The sequence below is a fragment of the Schistosoma haematobium genome, chromosome 4, assembly GCF_000699445.3.
Source record: "Schistosoma haematobium chromosome 4, whole genome shotgun sequence".
Classification (NCBI taxonomy): Eukaryota; Metazoa; Platyhelminthes; class Trematoda; order Strigeidida; family Schistosomatidae; genus Schistosoma; species Schistosoma haematobium.
In genome coordinates, this window is record NC_067199.1 from 14876877 (window position 1) to 14892003 (window position 15127).

Here is a 15127-nt window from a genome sequence, read left to right on the forward strand (position 1 = left end):
ACAAGTTTATACATTAAATGAAATTGCATGATTAATGCCAATAATAAATATGGGTCAGATAGGATGAGAGGAATAATATTTCAATCGCAATTTCGATCAAAACGCTGACTGTAACCCTTCTAGGGTTACTACTAGTTCCATGCCTCGTTAAAAGAGGAGAATTGGGCATAGGGTTAGTATTCCCGTCCCGTAAAAACAACACGACTAAATAAAAACGATATCCAGGAAAATCATTCAAACCATATAAACTCTGTCCTGAGAGTTGAAGGATCTTCGTTTATAAGAATTATGACCTCTTTCATATTGAAAGCCAACATTCTACGAAAGCCACGAGGCCGATGTTCTTTCTGGCAATCACAACAACTATTAACATAGGCACATTGAAAGTTCGGATAGTGTGGAAGACCGGGAAGCCAGTCAAATAGTTGCGGAAATGACAATACAAAGCATGGCGGTGCTCGAAAAGAATGATACTCACTAAACGGAAGCTAGATCGGAAAGATTAGATTCGGGAAAAGTGCCGTTATTTGCTAGTCATGAAAAAATGCTTTGCACACACAAAGAGTCCCATTGGTGCTATCCAAAAAGCACGAAAAGCACATCATGGAGTACGCAGTCAGTCGTCGAGAACTGTCCAGGAAGGGACTTGGCCACACAAATGGGAGACCTAAAAGCTAAGGTCAGCATGGATAACATTGGTCATGAAGATATCATAGGACGACCTGCACCAGGAGGAAGGAATGAGAATATCGAGAAATTAGCAAATTTATGTGCTTTCAAAAAAGGTTATAGGTGGCACTATATTCTTCGCAAATGCACACCGGATCACACCAAAGAGAACCAGATCGATCATATTTGCATCAATAAAAAATTCTGAAGGACAATGGAAGTCGTGAGAACCAAGAGAGAAGCTGACATAGCTTCAGATCGCCGCCTGGTTGTGGCCAAGATAAAACTGAGGCTAAAGAAACACTAGACAGCTGGGAAACAGCGGTAAAAAGGTTCAATACAGCCTCCCTTTGAGATACTAACAAATTCACCGAATTCAAGATAGCTCTCAACAACAGGTTCCAAGCCTTACAAGATCTACTGGAGGAAGAAGAAACTACTATGGAGGACAACTGGAAAGGTATCGAAGAAGCATTAACTTCAAAGTGTCAAGAGGTTCTGGGCCTCAAGAAGCAGCATCATAAACAATGGATCTTTGTAGAAACACTGGACAAGACCAAAGAAAGGAAGAACAAGAAGACAGCAATTAACAAAAGCCGAACACGAGCAGAGAAAATCCAAGCACAAGCTGAACACATAGAAGCAAACAAGCAAGTGAAGAAGAGCATTAGAGCCGACAAGTAGAAATACGTGAAAGAAGTAGCATTGACGTCAGAAAAAGCTGCAAGAGAAGGAAATATGAACCAGCTTTACGATACAACGGAAAAACTAGCAGGGAAATATAGTAAACCAGAGAGACCGGTCAAGGACAAAGAAGGCAGGCCAATCACTGAAATTCAAGAACAGCGGAACAGATGGGTAGAGTACTTCGAGGAACTCCTGAATAGGCCGGCTCCAATGAATCCACCGGAAATCGAAGCAGCACACACAGATCATTGTTGAACAATCAGTTGAGTGGAACTCGTCACTATACATCAACTTCATTGATTATGAAAAGGCGTTTGACAGTTTAGATGTGAGAACATTATGGAAAGTCCTTCGACACTATGGAGTTCCTGAGAACATTGCCAACATTATCCGGAACTTATACGACGGACTAAATTGCAAAGTCGTGCATGGAGGACAGCTGACGTACGCATTCTAAGTAAGGACCGGATTCAGACAAGGCTGCCACTCTCTCCCTTCCTCGTTCTTCTGGTGGTCGACTGGATTATGAAGACCTCGACATATGAGGGAAAACACAGCATACAACGGACAGCTCAAAACTAAGTAGATGATTTGGACTTCGCAGATGACCTAGCCCTCCTATTCAATACACACGAACAAATGCAGATAAAGACAGCCAGTGTAGCAGCAGTCTCTTCATCAGTCGGCCTCAACATACACAAGGGGAAAACCAAGGTCCTCAAATACAACACGGAGAACACTAACCCAGTCACACTTAATGAGCGAAACACGTGAAGATGTAGAATCCTTCACTTACCTGGAAAGCATCATCGATGAACAAAGAGGACCAGATGCAGACTTAAAGGTGAGGATTGGCAAAGCAACGGCCGCATTCCTTCAATTGAAGAACATATGGAACTCAAAACGACTGTTTGTCAACCAATATCAAAGTGAGAATCTTCAATACGAACGTCAAGGCAGTTCTAATGTACGGAGCTGAAACTTGGAAAACTACAACAACCATCATCAAGGAGGTATAAGTATTTATAAATAGTTGTCTACACAAGATACTGAGCATTCATTGGCCGGATACCATCATCAACAGCCTTCTGTGGGAGAGAATAAACCAGCTTCCAGCCGAAGAGTAAGTTATGAAAAGACGATGGAACTGGATAGAACATACATTACGCAGATCATCAAACTGCATCACGAGGCAAGCCGTAACTTGGAATCCTGAAGAGAAACAGAAAAGAGGGAGGCCAAAAAACACATTGCGTCAGGAATCAGAGTGAAACATTGAAAGAATGAATGGCCCATGGAAAAAACTGGAAAGGATATCCCAGGACATATTTGGTTGGAGAATCTAGACTCCATGAAAGGTAACAGGTGTACATGAGTAATAAATCATTTATCATTATGTGAATGTAATGAAAAATAATAAAGTGAGGTGTGTTAAGTAAATTAATCATGTGTGCATGATATTAAGTGTTGTTAAATCAATAAGAATAATATTATAAATATGTGTGAATATAGATAACAAAGACAAGAATATTAGAATAAGAAACTTAGCATGTAGTTTAGTCGAACTAAGTTATTCTGCTTAAAAATTGCTTGTTAATTATTTTGAAAACCAGATTTAACATTCCACAGATAAATGAACTATTGGACTGTACTGACATGATTTGGGTCCTTAGCATAATTGATTTCTAAAAAATAGTCTACGAATTTCATCTTTGTTGCTTAAAATGGTTATTGATTTTTATTCATTTGGGAGTAATGTCAAGTTCGTCAGTAAATGATTAATTTTAAGTGACAACCACAGAGAGCTCTTGTTACTTGGGTAGATGAAAATTAGTGAAATACTAACAACTTTCAAGTTTTTTTGATTCTCTTATAGATTTGCAATTAAGTAACTGATCAATCAAGAGTTGAAGTGCTAATAATTTCTATTTAACGACATATAGACTATTAACATATACGTTTTTATATTATAGTTAGTCGTTTCGATGAGACTATAATTTATAGACGACCATTAAGCGACGCTAAAGTGACCTTGAGAGCGTCCACCTAATAACTAGGACTAAATGAAGGTTATAAACCTGTGGGAGGAATTTGAATTATGATTTACAGTGTATAGTTAGAGTTAAGAATTAGATTTAGGGTTTTCATCACAAACTGACATCATCTTTAATGCCAAAACTTTATTTACCCAAATGGTTGAGTGAATTTCGTACGGAAATCCGAGACCTGTTATCTTATACCTGATTGGTTCGTCCATAAATTATAGTCTCATCGTCATTTCTTGTTTAAAACATGGTGACTTATTACGAAATTCATTATTTATTGTTTTTGTTTCTTAATCTGCAAATCAAACTCAGGATTCAATACCATATACCTAATCAGTTAATAAAGGGAACTTACTAGAATTATTTCAAGTGAGCAATAGAGAATACAATGAATTCACTTATTAACCTTAATACATTTAGACTATTTAGATTGAGTTAAACAAAATAGTCTATTTGATTTTGTAAAATTTAGTAAAACAAGCAAATAAACTTGAATAACATTAGGACTACAGACAACACAAAAACACACACACACCTAAATAGTAATTAAATAATGATTGTAACTAGTGGATTGTAATAATTAGAAATATAATAGAATTTAAAGGAAATATAAAAAGAATCAATCTATTCCTTTTGTTTTTTGAAATTACCTCCGGCATTAAATCAAACAACAAGCTACTTAAGTTGATTCCTTGAAAGAAAAGAAATGGTTTGAATAATGAAAAAACTGAGGTTACATTCCTTTTTCTTCTCTTGTTTTACTTAATTAAACCATCTCTAATCTCAAGTAAGTACCATGATCATTTACTGAAGATGACTTGAGATTTCTATTGAAACATTGTAATGAGTTGATTTGATAATAGTATTCTAAATTATTATTTCTCTATCCGATATAAATTCCTTCTTATAGTATCCATTCTTCTTATATATTTCATAAAAATGATACAAATAATTTATTTAATCTCATTTATATTATTTGCATATTTGTAAAACGGATTAATCTAAATTCACTTGATATTGTTTTCTTGTATCTTCCTATTGTTATTTAGGACTGCAATTGATTTGTCTCTTATTGGCATATAAACATCCTATGCGGATTGCCTCGACATTATCTTAAATCATAAGCATTATAAGTAATGATGGATAGTGGCTAGTAATGGATTCTATGATGCTCATTTCGTCCTATTACTCTAATAATGAAATATGTTGTTTTTTTCTTGGTGTTATGTAGATAATAGTCAAAAGATAAATTCAATTTAGATACTTTTAGTGATTGTCAGTTTGAAATTGTATACCAAACAATAAACATAATTTACTAATATTTTAAAATTAACTCATTATTTTGATAAACTCTTATCTGATAGATATAGAATGAAATATTTTGTTGTAATAATTGTAGAATATTTAATTTATAGAAGTCATGAATATAATTTCCATAGTGATAAGAATCTCAGAAATTAATTTTAATCATTACTGTCAGAATGGGTTTTGTGGAGATTTTAGAAATTTCACTGGTTGAAATCATAAGTCAGTTGAGTTCAGCCAGGTCTGTTGTAAGATATCAACTCACTGAAGATAATGGTGTACGGTGGTGCAACTTTATGGATTGGTTGAAGTTAGACATTAACACTGTTGGATGCCGGCTCAGTGGTCTAGTTGGCTAAACGCCTGGCGAGAGACTGATAGGTCCTGGATTGGAATCTGGCGAGGCGGGCTTGTGGATGTGTACTGCTGAGGAGTCCCATACTAGGATGAAACGGCCGTCTAGTACTTCCAGGTCCAATCATTACTGTCAAGAATAACATATAAGAAAAACTTATTTTGGAATTTATTCCATAAAATAATTGAATATAATTGAATTTTAGGTGTTATACTAGACATTTTTAATTAGACAATCAAATTTAGAGTAAAAAAAATTCATCAACATTTGTTGTTATTGAAGAGTTTATCTGAGTATGAGCATCAGTAGTTGGTTTCAGTCATATCTAACGTATTAGTTCCGAATAGGACTAAACGCATTTGTTGTGTTCCAATGCTAAGTGAACAACAAATGTATCAAAATTAAGTTTGAAAACTTTTTTTTCTTTTGTGAATCAAAAATATCTTAATAGAAATGTATCTCAACCGCTAGTTATTTAGTTTTGATCACAATAGGCATCATAATTTTTGTAGGTCAAATTACATTTACTTTGGAAAATCTTAGTGATGTCAACATTGTGCACTTAAATGAACACATCGATTTAACTATATTGCCAACGTTTTAGAAAGAGGTGTCCAGTGTAAATCAAACTTATTAGGACAGCAACATATTTCACCATTGACATTAAAACATAATTATTTTATAACATAGATTTACGTAATTCAGAGATACGTAAACCACTAAAATCTAAATCAATAGTCTATAAACTACGCACTTACTGTGATACTTGAGGGCAATAGGCTTAATAACTAAAACATTTGTAGATAAACAGTGCTGAAAATCCCTAAATTAGGACAAAACAATTTCCCAATGATCCCTAGGACTTCATGGCTCTCAAAGTGACGTTGTATTGTATTGATGTATCTTCGGAATAAAAAGACGTTTTGGAATTGCACAATTTAGGTTAAATAGCCTATGTTTGCATGATTAAAAGTAATCTATTGGAAAGTGAACAATTATTATTTTCGTTATACCATGAATTTGCATATATATAGCATTTAAAATACATGTAAACTGACGAAATAACTTAGGAGTAATCAATTCCATCTACCCCCATAAGCATCATAAATTATGTCCTTAACAGTTAACTTTCTTTTCGTACATAAACAGTAGTTTATACGATATTTAAAGTATCCTTAAACAGTCATGTAATCTTTAAATTGATATCATGAATGGATGAATGTTAGACCACCATTGAAAACGTGGAAGCGCTGGACGGTCGTTTTGTCCTACCATAGGACTCCTCAGTAGTGCTCGTCCACGATCCCACACAAAAGAGATTCGAACCTAAGACCATCAGTCGCGCACTCAAACGCTTAACCCCCAAGGCCACTGAGCCGGCATCCGACTGTATTAATGTCTAACCCCAACCAATCCACGATGTTGCGCGATCGTTCACCATTGTCTTCAGTGAGTAACTGCCTGCAAACAGAAAGGCTGAACTCCATCGATCATGGCTTCTCGCTAGAACTCCAGTAAATTCATCTTGAAGTCATTCACTAGTAAGCACATAATAATTTTCAGTTATATAATTACCTAGCTAAGCAATGTATCTCTTGGAAAATTGTATCCTTAAATTTTAGTTTCATTCCCGTTTAAACAAAGATAAAAAACTTTTTTAAGAAGTACTAATTACCAGATAACGTTGATACTAACTGCCAATTCTTAAACTGCCTATATAGTCACTCGTTGTTTAAGACATTTTATATATCTACGTCAAACGACCGTTTATCACTTTAATCATTTCACTCATCAGAATAATAAAATGGTAAATATGTTAAATAACAGTTCTAATATTAACAATTGATTGAAAGTAAATTAATAATTTATGAAGACTAAAATAATAATTTCAATACAGAATAATTTCACATGTCAAATCACTGATAATTAGGATATTTTGGATACTGGTGTTGTTTAGCTAGATACAACATTAGGCTTCAAATTATATTATATGCTACTAATTTAAAAATTCAAATTGCCGGACTTATAAATTTTGGTCAATGATCATTATTACAAAATTGTTAATTGGTTTCACGCGCTTAAGTGTTTTTATAAGCAAAGATGGATAGTGGCTAGTAGTGGAATCCAGGATGTGCGTTTTGTCCTATTTGGGACTCTTCAGCTGGATGTACTTGGATCTCAGAGTTGATGTTCATTCCGGGACTCGAACTCAGTACAGTTCGCTTCAAACGCTATCGCGTTATCCACTGAGCTACTGAGTCAGGATAGCCACTTGCTTGTGCAATGGGGTGAAGTATAATTCACTTGGTATTGTTTTACTTGAATATGTTTACTTTTCAAGAATGATTGTATATTTACATAAGATGATTTATGGCCGATATTCCACTCCTGATTGTATTTTATTTTATTACGTCAGCATATAAAACACTTAATCTAATACTTCAAAATCAGTCCGTTAATGGAACCTTAATATTATTACTTTTTTATTTTATGTAAAATACAAACATAATAGTTATTAGCATCCGGCTAAAATATAATAAATCCAATGGAATAATTAATTTTCAATATAATCAATTGATTGTACATAAGAAGATTAATCTCGACTATATCCTAGTTTCTAGATTAATCAATATGATACCTGATTAAATTGGTTAAACCTAATATCTTATTGGAACTTTGAGAGTACTATAATGGTAAATATTGTACGAAAAATAATTTCTAGAATTATTTTTTAAAATGTTAACCGTATATGTAATTGGTAAATTTAATTATGATGAATAAAATAGTTGAAGTTAGACATTAACAGCGTTTGATACCGGCTCAGTAGTCTAATTGCTAAGCGCTCGAGCGCAAGACCTATAGGTCCTGTGTTGGAATCTTGCGAGGAGGGCTTGTGGATGTGCACTGCTGAGGAGCCCCATACTAGTACGAGACGGCCATCCAGTGTTTCCAGGTTTTCCATGGTGTTCTAGCCTCAATTGACTCATGATTTCAACCATTAAAATTACCATATTATCCACAAAACCCCTTATAATAAAATAATTACAGTGAATATTTTTTAAATGAATTTATTATGATTTGGAATTAAGATAATAAATCTCAGGATAGGTAATCTGGATTCAATAAATTAATTTTTTTTTCAACAGATTATAAAGTCTAATATTTGAACGAAGAATATTCTTTTCGAAAAATTCTCTTCAGTTACTACAGTTATATATCCAAACTAATAATGCGATAGATGGCTAGGTTAAGGGTAAAGTGCATCGTTTAGAGTAGTAGCATGTGAATTTATGCTTGTCAAACACGACAATAAAATTGTTAATGTTGATATGACTCATATAGACTGTTAACTTGAATCTGTATATATGTTAAGTGAAAATTTAAGATCCATGATCAGAATAAATATGGGTCAGTTAGGGTGAGCGAAACAATAGTATAATTACGATTCGATCAAATGTTTGGTGGAAGTCTACACTGTGCGAAAAATTGGTAAGACGTAATAAGGAAGGATGAATGAGAAGTGAATGAACCATGTATAGGGGAGATTAATGATTGTGTTTAACTAATAATAATAATAATAATAATAATAATAATAATAATAATAATAATAATAATGCGAACTCGTGTGAATATAGATAACAGAGACAATTACATTTGACTACGAAAGGTTGTAAATACAATAGATCATTCAATAGCAAATATTACTATTGATCAATTGGCCTTGAGGTTGTCTAGGGGAAGAGGAGGAGAAGCGGTTGAATATATTTCTTTTGTACGCATAGCTCCGGTTTCTTCATACAAATGGCTACTACTTTGCCCGTTTGAAGGAATTCAAGTCTGACATGCTTCGGTAAAAAAGAAATGTTCTTTATGAGATGAACAATTAAGCCTTCTACTTTAGAATAACTTCGATTTTAATCATTGTACTTGTAATGAGCAAAATAACTGTAATAGAATTAAATAGTTTAAGTTTTTAATATACAAGGTATGAACAACGTAAATCAATATTATTTTTTATTCGATTTCATACATAATTAAACTAGTTAATGGTTTTTGTAACTATAGCTTTTTAACATAAATTAGTGTAAACCTAATTCTTTATTGTCGAACAAAAGTTGACCTATATCAAAGAAACTTGATAAATAAAAAGTTCTTTTTTTAGTTTTGACCATTTGTGAGTTACAAGTTCTTTAGATTATTTTTCTCTTTTCCTGTTATAAACAGATATCAAATTTCATTCTTAGTAAAATGTGTGAGGAAAAGAAAATCTTTTTATATAGATATTTTACTAATTGTCAATTCTGTATGATTTATGACTACAATAAGAACATATTTGAAAGGGTTTATTTAACATCATGCTTTCGCTTTTTATATTGAGAAATAAAAATATTAGTTTTATAAGCAAAGATAGATGGTGGTTATCAATGGAATCCAGGATGTGCGTTCGGTCCCATTTGGAGCTCGTCAGCTGGATTTGCCTGCATCTCAAAGTCGATGTTCATTCTGAGACTTGAACTCAGTACCTTTCGCTTTAAACGCCATCGTGTTATCCACTGAGCTACTTAGTTCTGATGGCCATTTTTGTTTGAATCTTTTCATTGATGTTTAGGACTGCAATCGATCCGTTCGGGAGTAAATATTGACTCTGGGATGCAGGTACATCCAGCTGACGGACCCGAAATATGACAAAACGCGCATTCTGGATTCCATTGCTAGCCACTATTAATCTTTGCTTATAATGCTTGTGACTCAAGGCAATATCAAGTCGACCCGCACAGGATACACATATGTCAATAAGAGACTGATCAATTGTAATCCTAAACATCTATCGGACAATTCAAACAAGCAGAAGAAAATGAAATATTAGTTTGTTTGTTCTCTTTACTTATTACTTTAATTTCTTTGATTTGCTCTGCTTCTTCACAGTTGTTTTCTATTTAATACAGTAAAGTAAATTTGAAAGTTGCTTGAATTTCCTCAGTTTACTGATTGACCTGCTTAACAAAAGGAAGTGATTAGATTTAGAAGACTGTTTAACGATTACCATCTCCATTTTTCTAGTGTGTTGACTTCTGAATAACCTAACTAACCTTTCTGCATTCCAGTATCAAATTGAATCAGCAATATTTATCTAGTTTATGATACTACTGTTTAATATTTTAAACCCTATGACATTTTCGTATTCTAATCTTATCCTAGGAATAACGCATTTCTCATTTTTATTCATGCACGGGCCTTTGCTACAGTATTTAATAAATTGATGTTACTAATAAATATCTGACACTACATTTTCGAGGATGGAGTACCTTACCCTTACCTAAATCAATCGTTTTAAATACAATTTTATATATCTGCTGTCGTTTTTTTTCTAAACTTACTTTTAACTCATTTTGCTTTATATACAGATAAAACCGGATGGAAGAATAATTCTCAGTAGGCGATTGGATCGTGATCAAATTTGCCCTAAACAACATCATATAGATTCATCTCTCATAAATATTGATTCAGCACAACTTTCAAGTATATATACTGGTACTCATCGACAAAGTATCTTACAAACAGAAAAAATATCTTGTTCCATAATTATACAAATAGGTTTGTTTATTCATCAGAAAAATTCTATAATAAATAAGATAGACATCGAGGCAAATAATAAAAAGCAAATTCGACTATTTCATGTACGTATTAACATTCAAGATATTAATGACAATGCTCCATATTGGCAAGGACATTTACAAAGATTTCGTATAACATTCCTGGATGGTGATCCAGTCGGATCACGTCGTAATATACCACCAGCAATAGATAATGATGCAGGAATAAATGGACTTATTACTTATGAACTTGGTCCTGTTAATTCGTTTGATAAATCTCATATACCGTTTAGTTTAATTGAGGATTCAATTGATGGACTTCATTTATATGTAACTAAACAGATAGATCGAGAAGAACAGTCAGAATACAAATTAATATTAAAAGCAACAGATGGATCGTTATCATCGTCTACCTTATCAGCATTATCTAATGAATCAACATTTAAACGATTCACTTCAACTTTGTATGTAGATATTTTTATAGAAGATGTTAATGATAATACACCACAGTTTACTCAACCAATATTTACAACATCCATGCCAATAGCTGAAACAACCCCAGTAGGGTCAACAGTTCTTTTATTAAACGCTACCGATTTAGATTCAGGTATAAATGGCATCTTTCATTTTAGTTTTAGTAAAGATCACTACTGGCAACCAGCCGAGAAAATTGCTAGACATTATTTCGATATACGTCCAAATGGTCAAATTATAGTTAAGCAACCATTAAATGTAGACAAACTTGATCAAATTAACAGTCATATTAATCATAATAACAACAAAATAGTTTTGCCTAATGTAAGAGGTGCTTATCAGTTGAAAGATATTGATGAGAATATTAGTAAAGATGCAAATGTTCAATTTCGCTTTCGAGCCGTTGTTGAAGACGAAGCAACAAGACCATATACACGCTCAAGTGAAGCAACTGTTATTATACTTGTTACAGATGAGAATGATGAGCCACCCATAATTTCACTGCTTCCAAATCCAGAACTAATCAGTTCGAATGCACTAGATACTGTTACAACATCGAATTCGTTTAGCTACTTTTGGGTTTTTGAAAATCAGCCTGTTGGTACTATTGTAGCCACTGCACAAGTAAGTAAATATCTATATAACTGTAGTCAATTTAAGCACTATGGTTTACTTTCCTTCGGCTCACTGAGAAAATAGTGATACCTGTATTAAGACAAATAATTGTCCATATTAATCAGACAGCTACTAAACTAGGTTAAACATATTTGATGACGTTCCTATCAAAAATTAGTACTGAAAATCAATTTCCATATTATTGATTGAAATAGTAGTGAAATAAATGTATTATGAATAAATCACAGACACATTCTTCCAGTGTTATAATAATGCTAGAATAAAAGACTGAGATAGGTTAACTGCTTCATTGACCTACTAAGATAATCAGAAACATGGGAAAAAACGAATTGAAACAATAATGAGTAAAATATGGAGAACAGGACTGTTAGACAGAAAATGTATTGAGAACATTTCCTAGTTTATACTTGATTAATTGAATAAAGGTGAGCCTATAGATAACCCGAAAAATCTCCACATCAGAACAGATTATTGTATCTCTCCATATTATTCACGGATCTATCCAGTATAGGAATAATAATAGTCAAGTAAAAGATCGTTAATTAAAAGAAATCCATAAAAATATGATCTTCAGTCTTTGATCATTGGCCGATAAGATATGAACAAAAATACACCACTTACGAAAGCTATCTTGATGATAATTAATTTTGATTTAGTTTTTATCTATACTCCCCAGTTTATTTGTTTATTCCGTTATACTGTTGTTGTGTATATGATTTAATAATTACAAATAACTCAAGTCTCCTATTAGTAGGCTTCAGATTTCAATCTAGTCAAAGACTGCCTAGCTCTTAATATGCTCACTACCAATTGTTGCTGATGTTTTTAATGGATCTTCAATGGTCTACAGTTTTTTAAACATCTTCCCTCATGAACTGTTACATATGTTCACATTTACAGTTCTAATAACATTAATTTTCATTTCATTCTATTGACAATTTAGTTTGAATGAAACACTATATAAGTCGTGTTTACCAAGTAAGATCAAACACGTAAATGAATTCAAGCTTTAAACTTTAATTATGTGATATCAATACCATAACATCAGTTTAATAATTTGTCATTTTTCTATCAAGTCTTTCATTTGAACAAGTCTTCCAAAAAAAGAGTAATAGTTGTTTGATTCAAAAATTATATACTTACGCCTGTTACTCCTAATGGAGCATAGGCCGCCGACCAGCATCCTCCAACCCATTCTGTCCTCGGCCTTCCTTTCTAGTTCTATCCAACTGTTGTTCATTCTTCTCATATCTCTCTCAGTTTTTCGGCGTAATGTGTTCTTTGGTCTTCCTGATTTCTTCCTCCACTGGAATCTGGTTTGTACTCTTTCATAGTAGGTTGTTGCTGATATTGTCTGGTCGACAGATCCGAAGTGTCTTGCGTAGACAGCTGTTAATAAACACTTGTATCTTCTGGATGATGGCTTTAGTGGTTCTCCAAGTTCCTGCCTCGTACAATAGAACTGCCTTGATATTTTTATTGAGACTTGTTACTTTGATGTTGTTTGACAGACAATTGTTTTGAGTTCCAGATGTTCTTCAATTGTAAATGTGCTGCTCTTGCTTTTCCGATCCACGCCTTCACATCTGCATCAGACCCACCACCGTGTTCATCAATGATGCTGCCCAAATATGTAAAGGTTTTTACATCTTCCAAATCTTCTCAGTCAAGTGTGACTGGATTGGTGCATGCTGTGTTGTATCGGAGAATCTTGCTTTTCCCTTTGTGTATATTGAGACCTACTGCTGTTGAGGCTGCTGTTACACTGGTCGTCTTCTCCTGCATTTGTTGTTACGTGTGCGATAGAAGAACCAGATTATCTGCGAATTCTAGATCTTCCAGCTGCATCCTATCTGTCTAGTGTATCCCGTGCTTCCCTTCAGATGTTGACGTCTTCATGATCCAGTCAGTCACCAGGCGAAAGAGAAAGAGTGAGAGTAAGCAACCTTGCCTGACACTGATCTTTACTTCGAACGAGTTTGTCAACTGTCCTCCATGCACAATTTTGCAGTTTAAAAATTACTTAATTTAATTAGCAATTATGTAATACATTGTGAATGAAGCATTGTCATGTGTAACATTCATTTTGACTAATTCTATACATTTCATGTTTAAATTTAATATTACTGTTCAAGAGCATAATCTTTATACATGAATGTATTTTCTCATTAACATTCACATTCTGGCTGCCTAATATTAAATCTTTGTTTAAAATTAAGTTTTCTATATTTTACATTTACTATTTGGTAGGCATACGATCCAGATTTTGGTGGACAGGATCAAGTTGAATGCAACTTGAAAGATTCAAATTTTTCACTTATACGACTCACTTCACAAGCTCAACCTGAATTTGATAGAAACACTGAAGTGAACTTATTAACAGAGTATCATTTAATTACAGCTAGAATTTTAGATCGTGAAAGTACTTCTCATCAAGTGGTTACTATTGTTTGCTCTGACATGGTTGGACATTACACAGAACGAAATATAACCATTCGTATCTTAGATCAAAATGATAATCGACCAAAATTTTCACATGAAATACTATATTTACAAGTTGATGAAAACGCTCCATACGGTACTCAAGTGAGACAGCAATCCCAAAAAGTTAACAAAGGTTATTTTAATAATGTTCATCAGACTGGATCATCACAAGGACTTTTAGCAACTGACTTAGATATTGGAATTAATTCTCAAATGACACTTTTTCTTCTTGAAGATGGAGTTAACTCAACTAAATTCAAAATTGACTCACATACAGGTATCATAACTACAATGGACATGTTCGATAGAGAAGTCAAAGAAAAATATACATTAACTGCATTAGCAGTTGATCATGGAAATCCTCCACTCTCAGGCACGGCTACAGTGCAAGTATGTTTGTACTTAGATTATTATTCACAATGATTACTTATATCTAGTTAATTGACAGAACCTCACATTTATTTAAAATTACAAAATGAAAAAAAAATTGTCAAAATTTACACATTTGCACATTGTTCCCCTTCATACATTTAAAGGTATCCAATTATTGACGCCAGATATTGTGAATGTTTACTTAAATTTACATATGAATTTTTAAGAAATAATAATATTAGAACAAAGTTAAAATGTTTAATATTAAGTTAGAAGTTTATGTATGCATAGTTTATAGGCGTAAGAGGACAAAATGATTTATATAACAAATTATTTCACTTTCGTTAATAGATTTGAAAAACAGGATTGGAAACCATTGATTTTCAAAAGCTGTATATATATATATATTCAGCTAATATCTGAATGGCATAATTAACTTACTTACGCCTGTTACTCCTCGTGCAGGAGCATAGGGCGCTCATCAACACTCGCCACCCAACTCTGTC

General features: G+C 33.3%; 1 protein-coding gene across 1 annotated transcript in view; it reads left to right on the forward strand.

Annotated features, from left to right (window-relative positions):
* FAT4_1 (Protocadherin Fat 4) overlaps positions 1 to 15127 on the forward strand; it is an 82741-nt gene that overhangs the window by 30579 nt on the left and 37035 nt on the right. The window contains exons 3-4 of the mRNA XM_051215767.1: positions 10467 to 11753; positions 14016 to 14639. Coding sequence (XP_051066303.1) covers positions 10467 to 11753; positions 14016 to 14639 — 1911 coding nt within the window. The remainder of the gene's footprint in view (positions 1 to 10466; positions 11754 to 14015; positions 14640 to 15127) is intronic.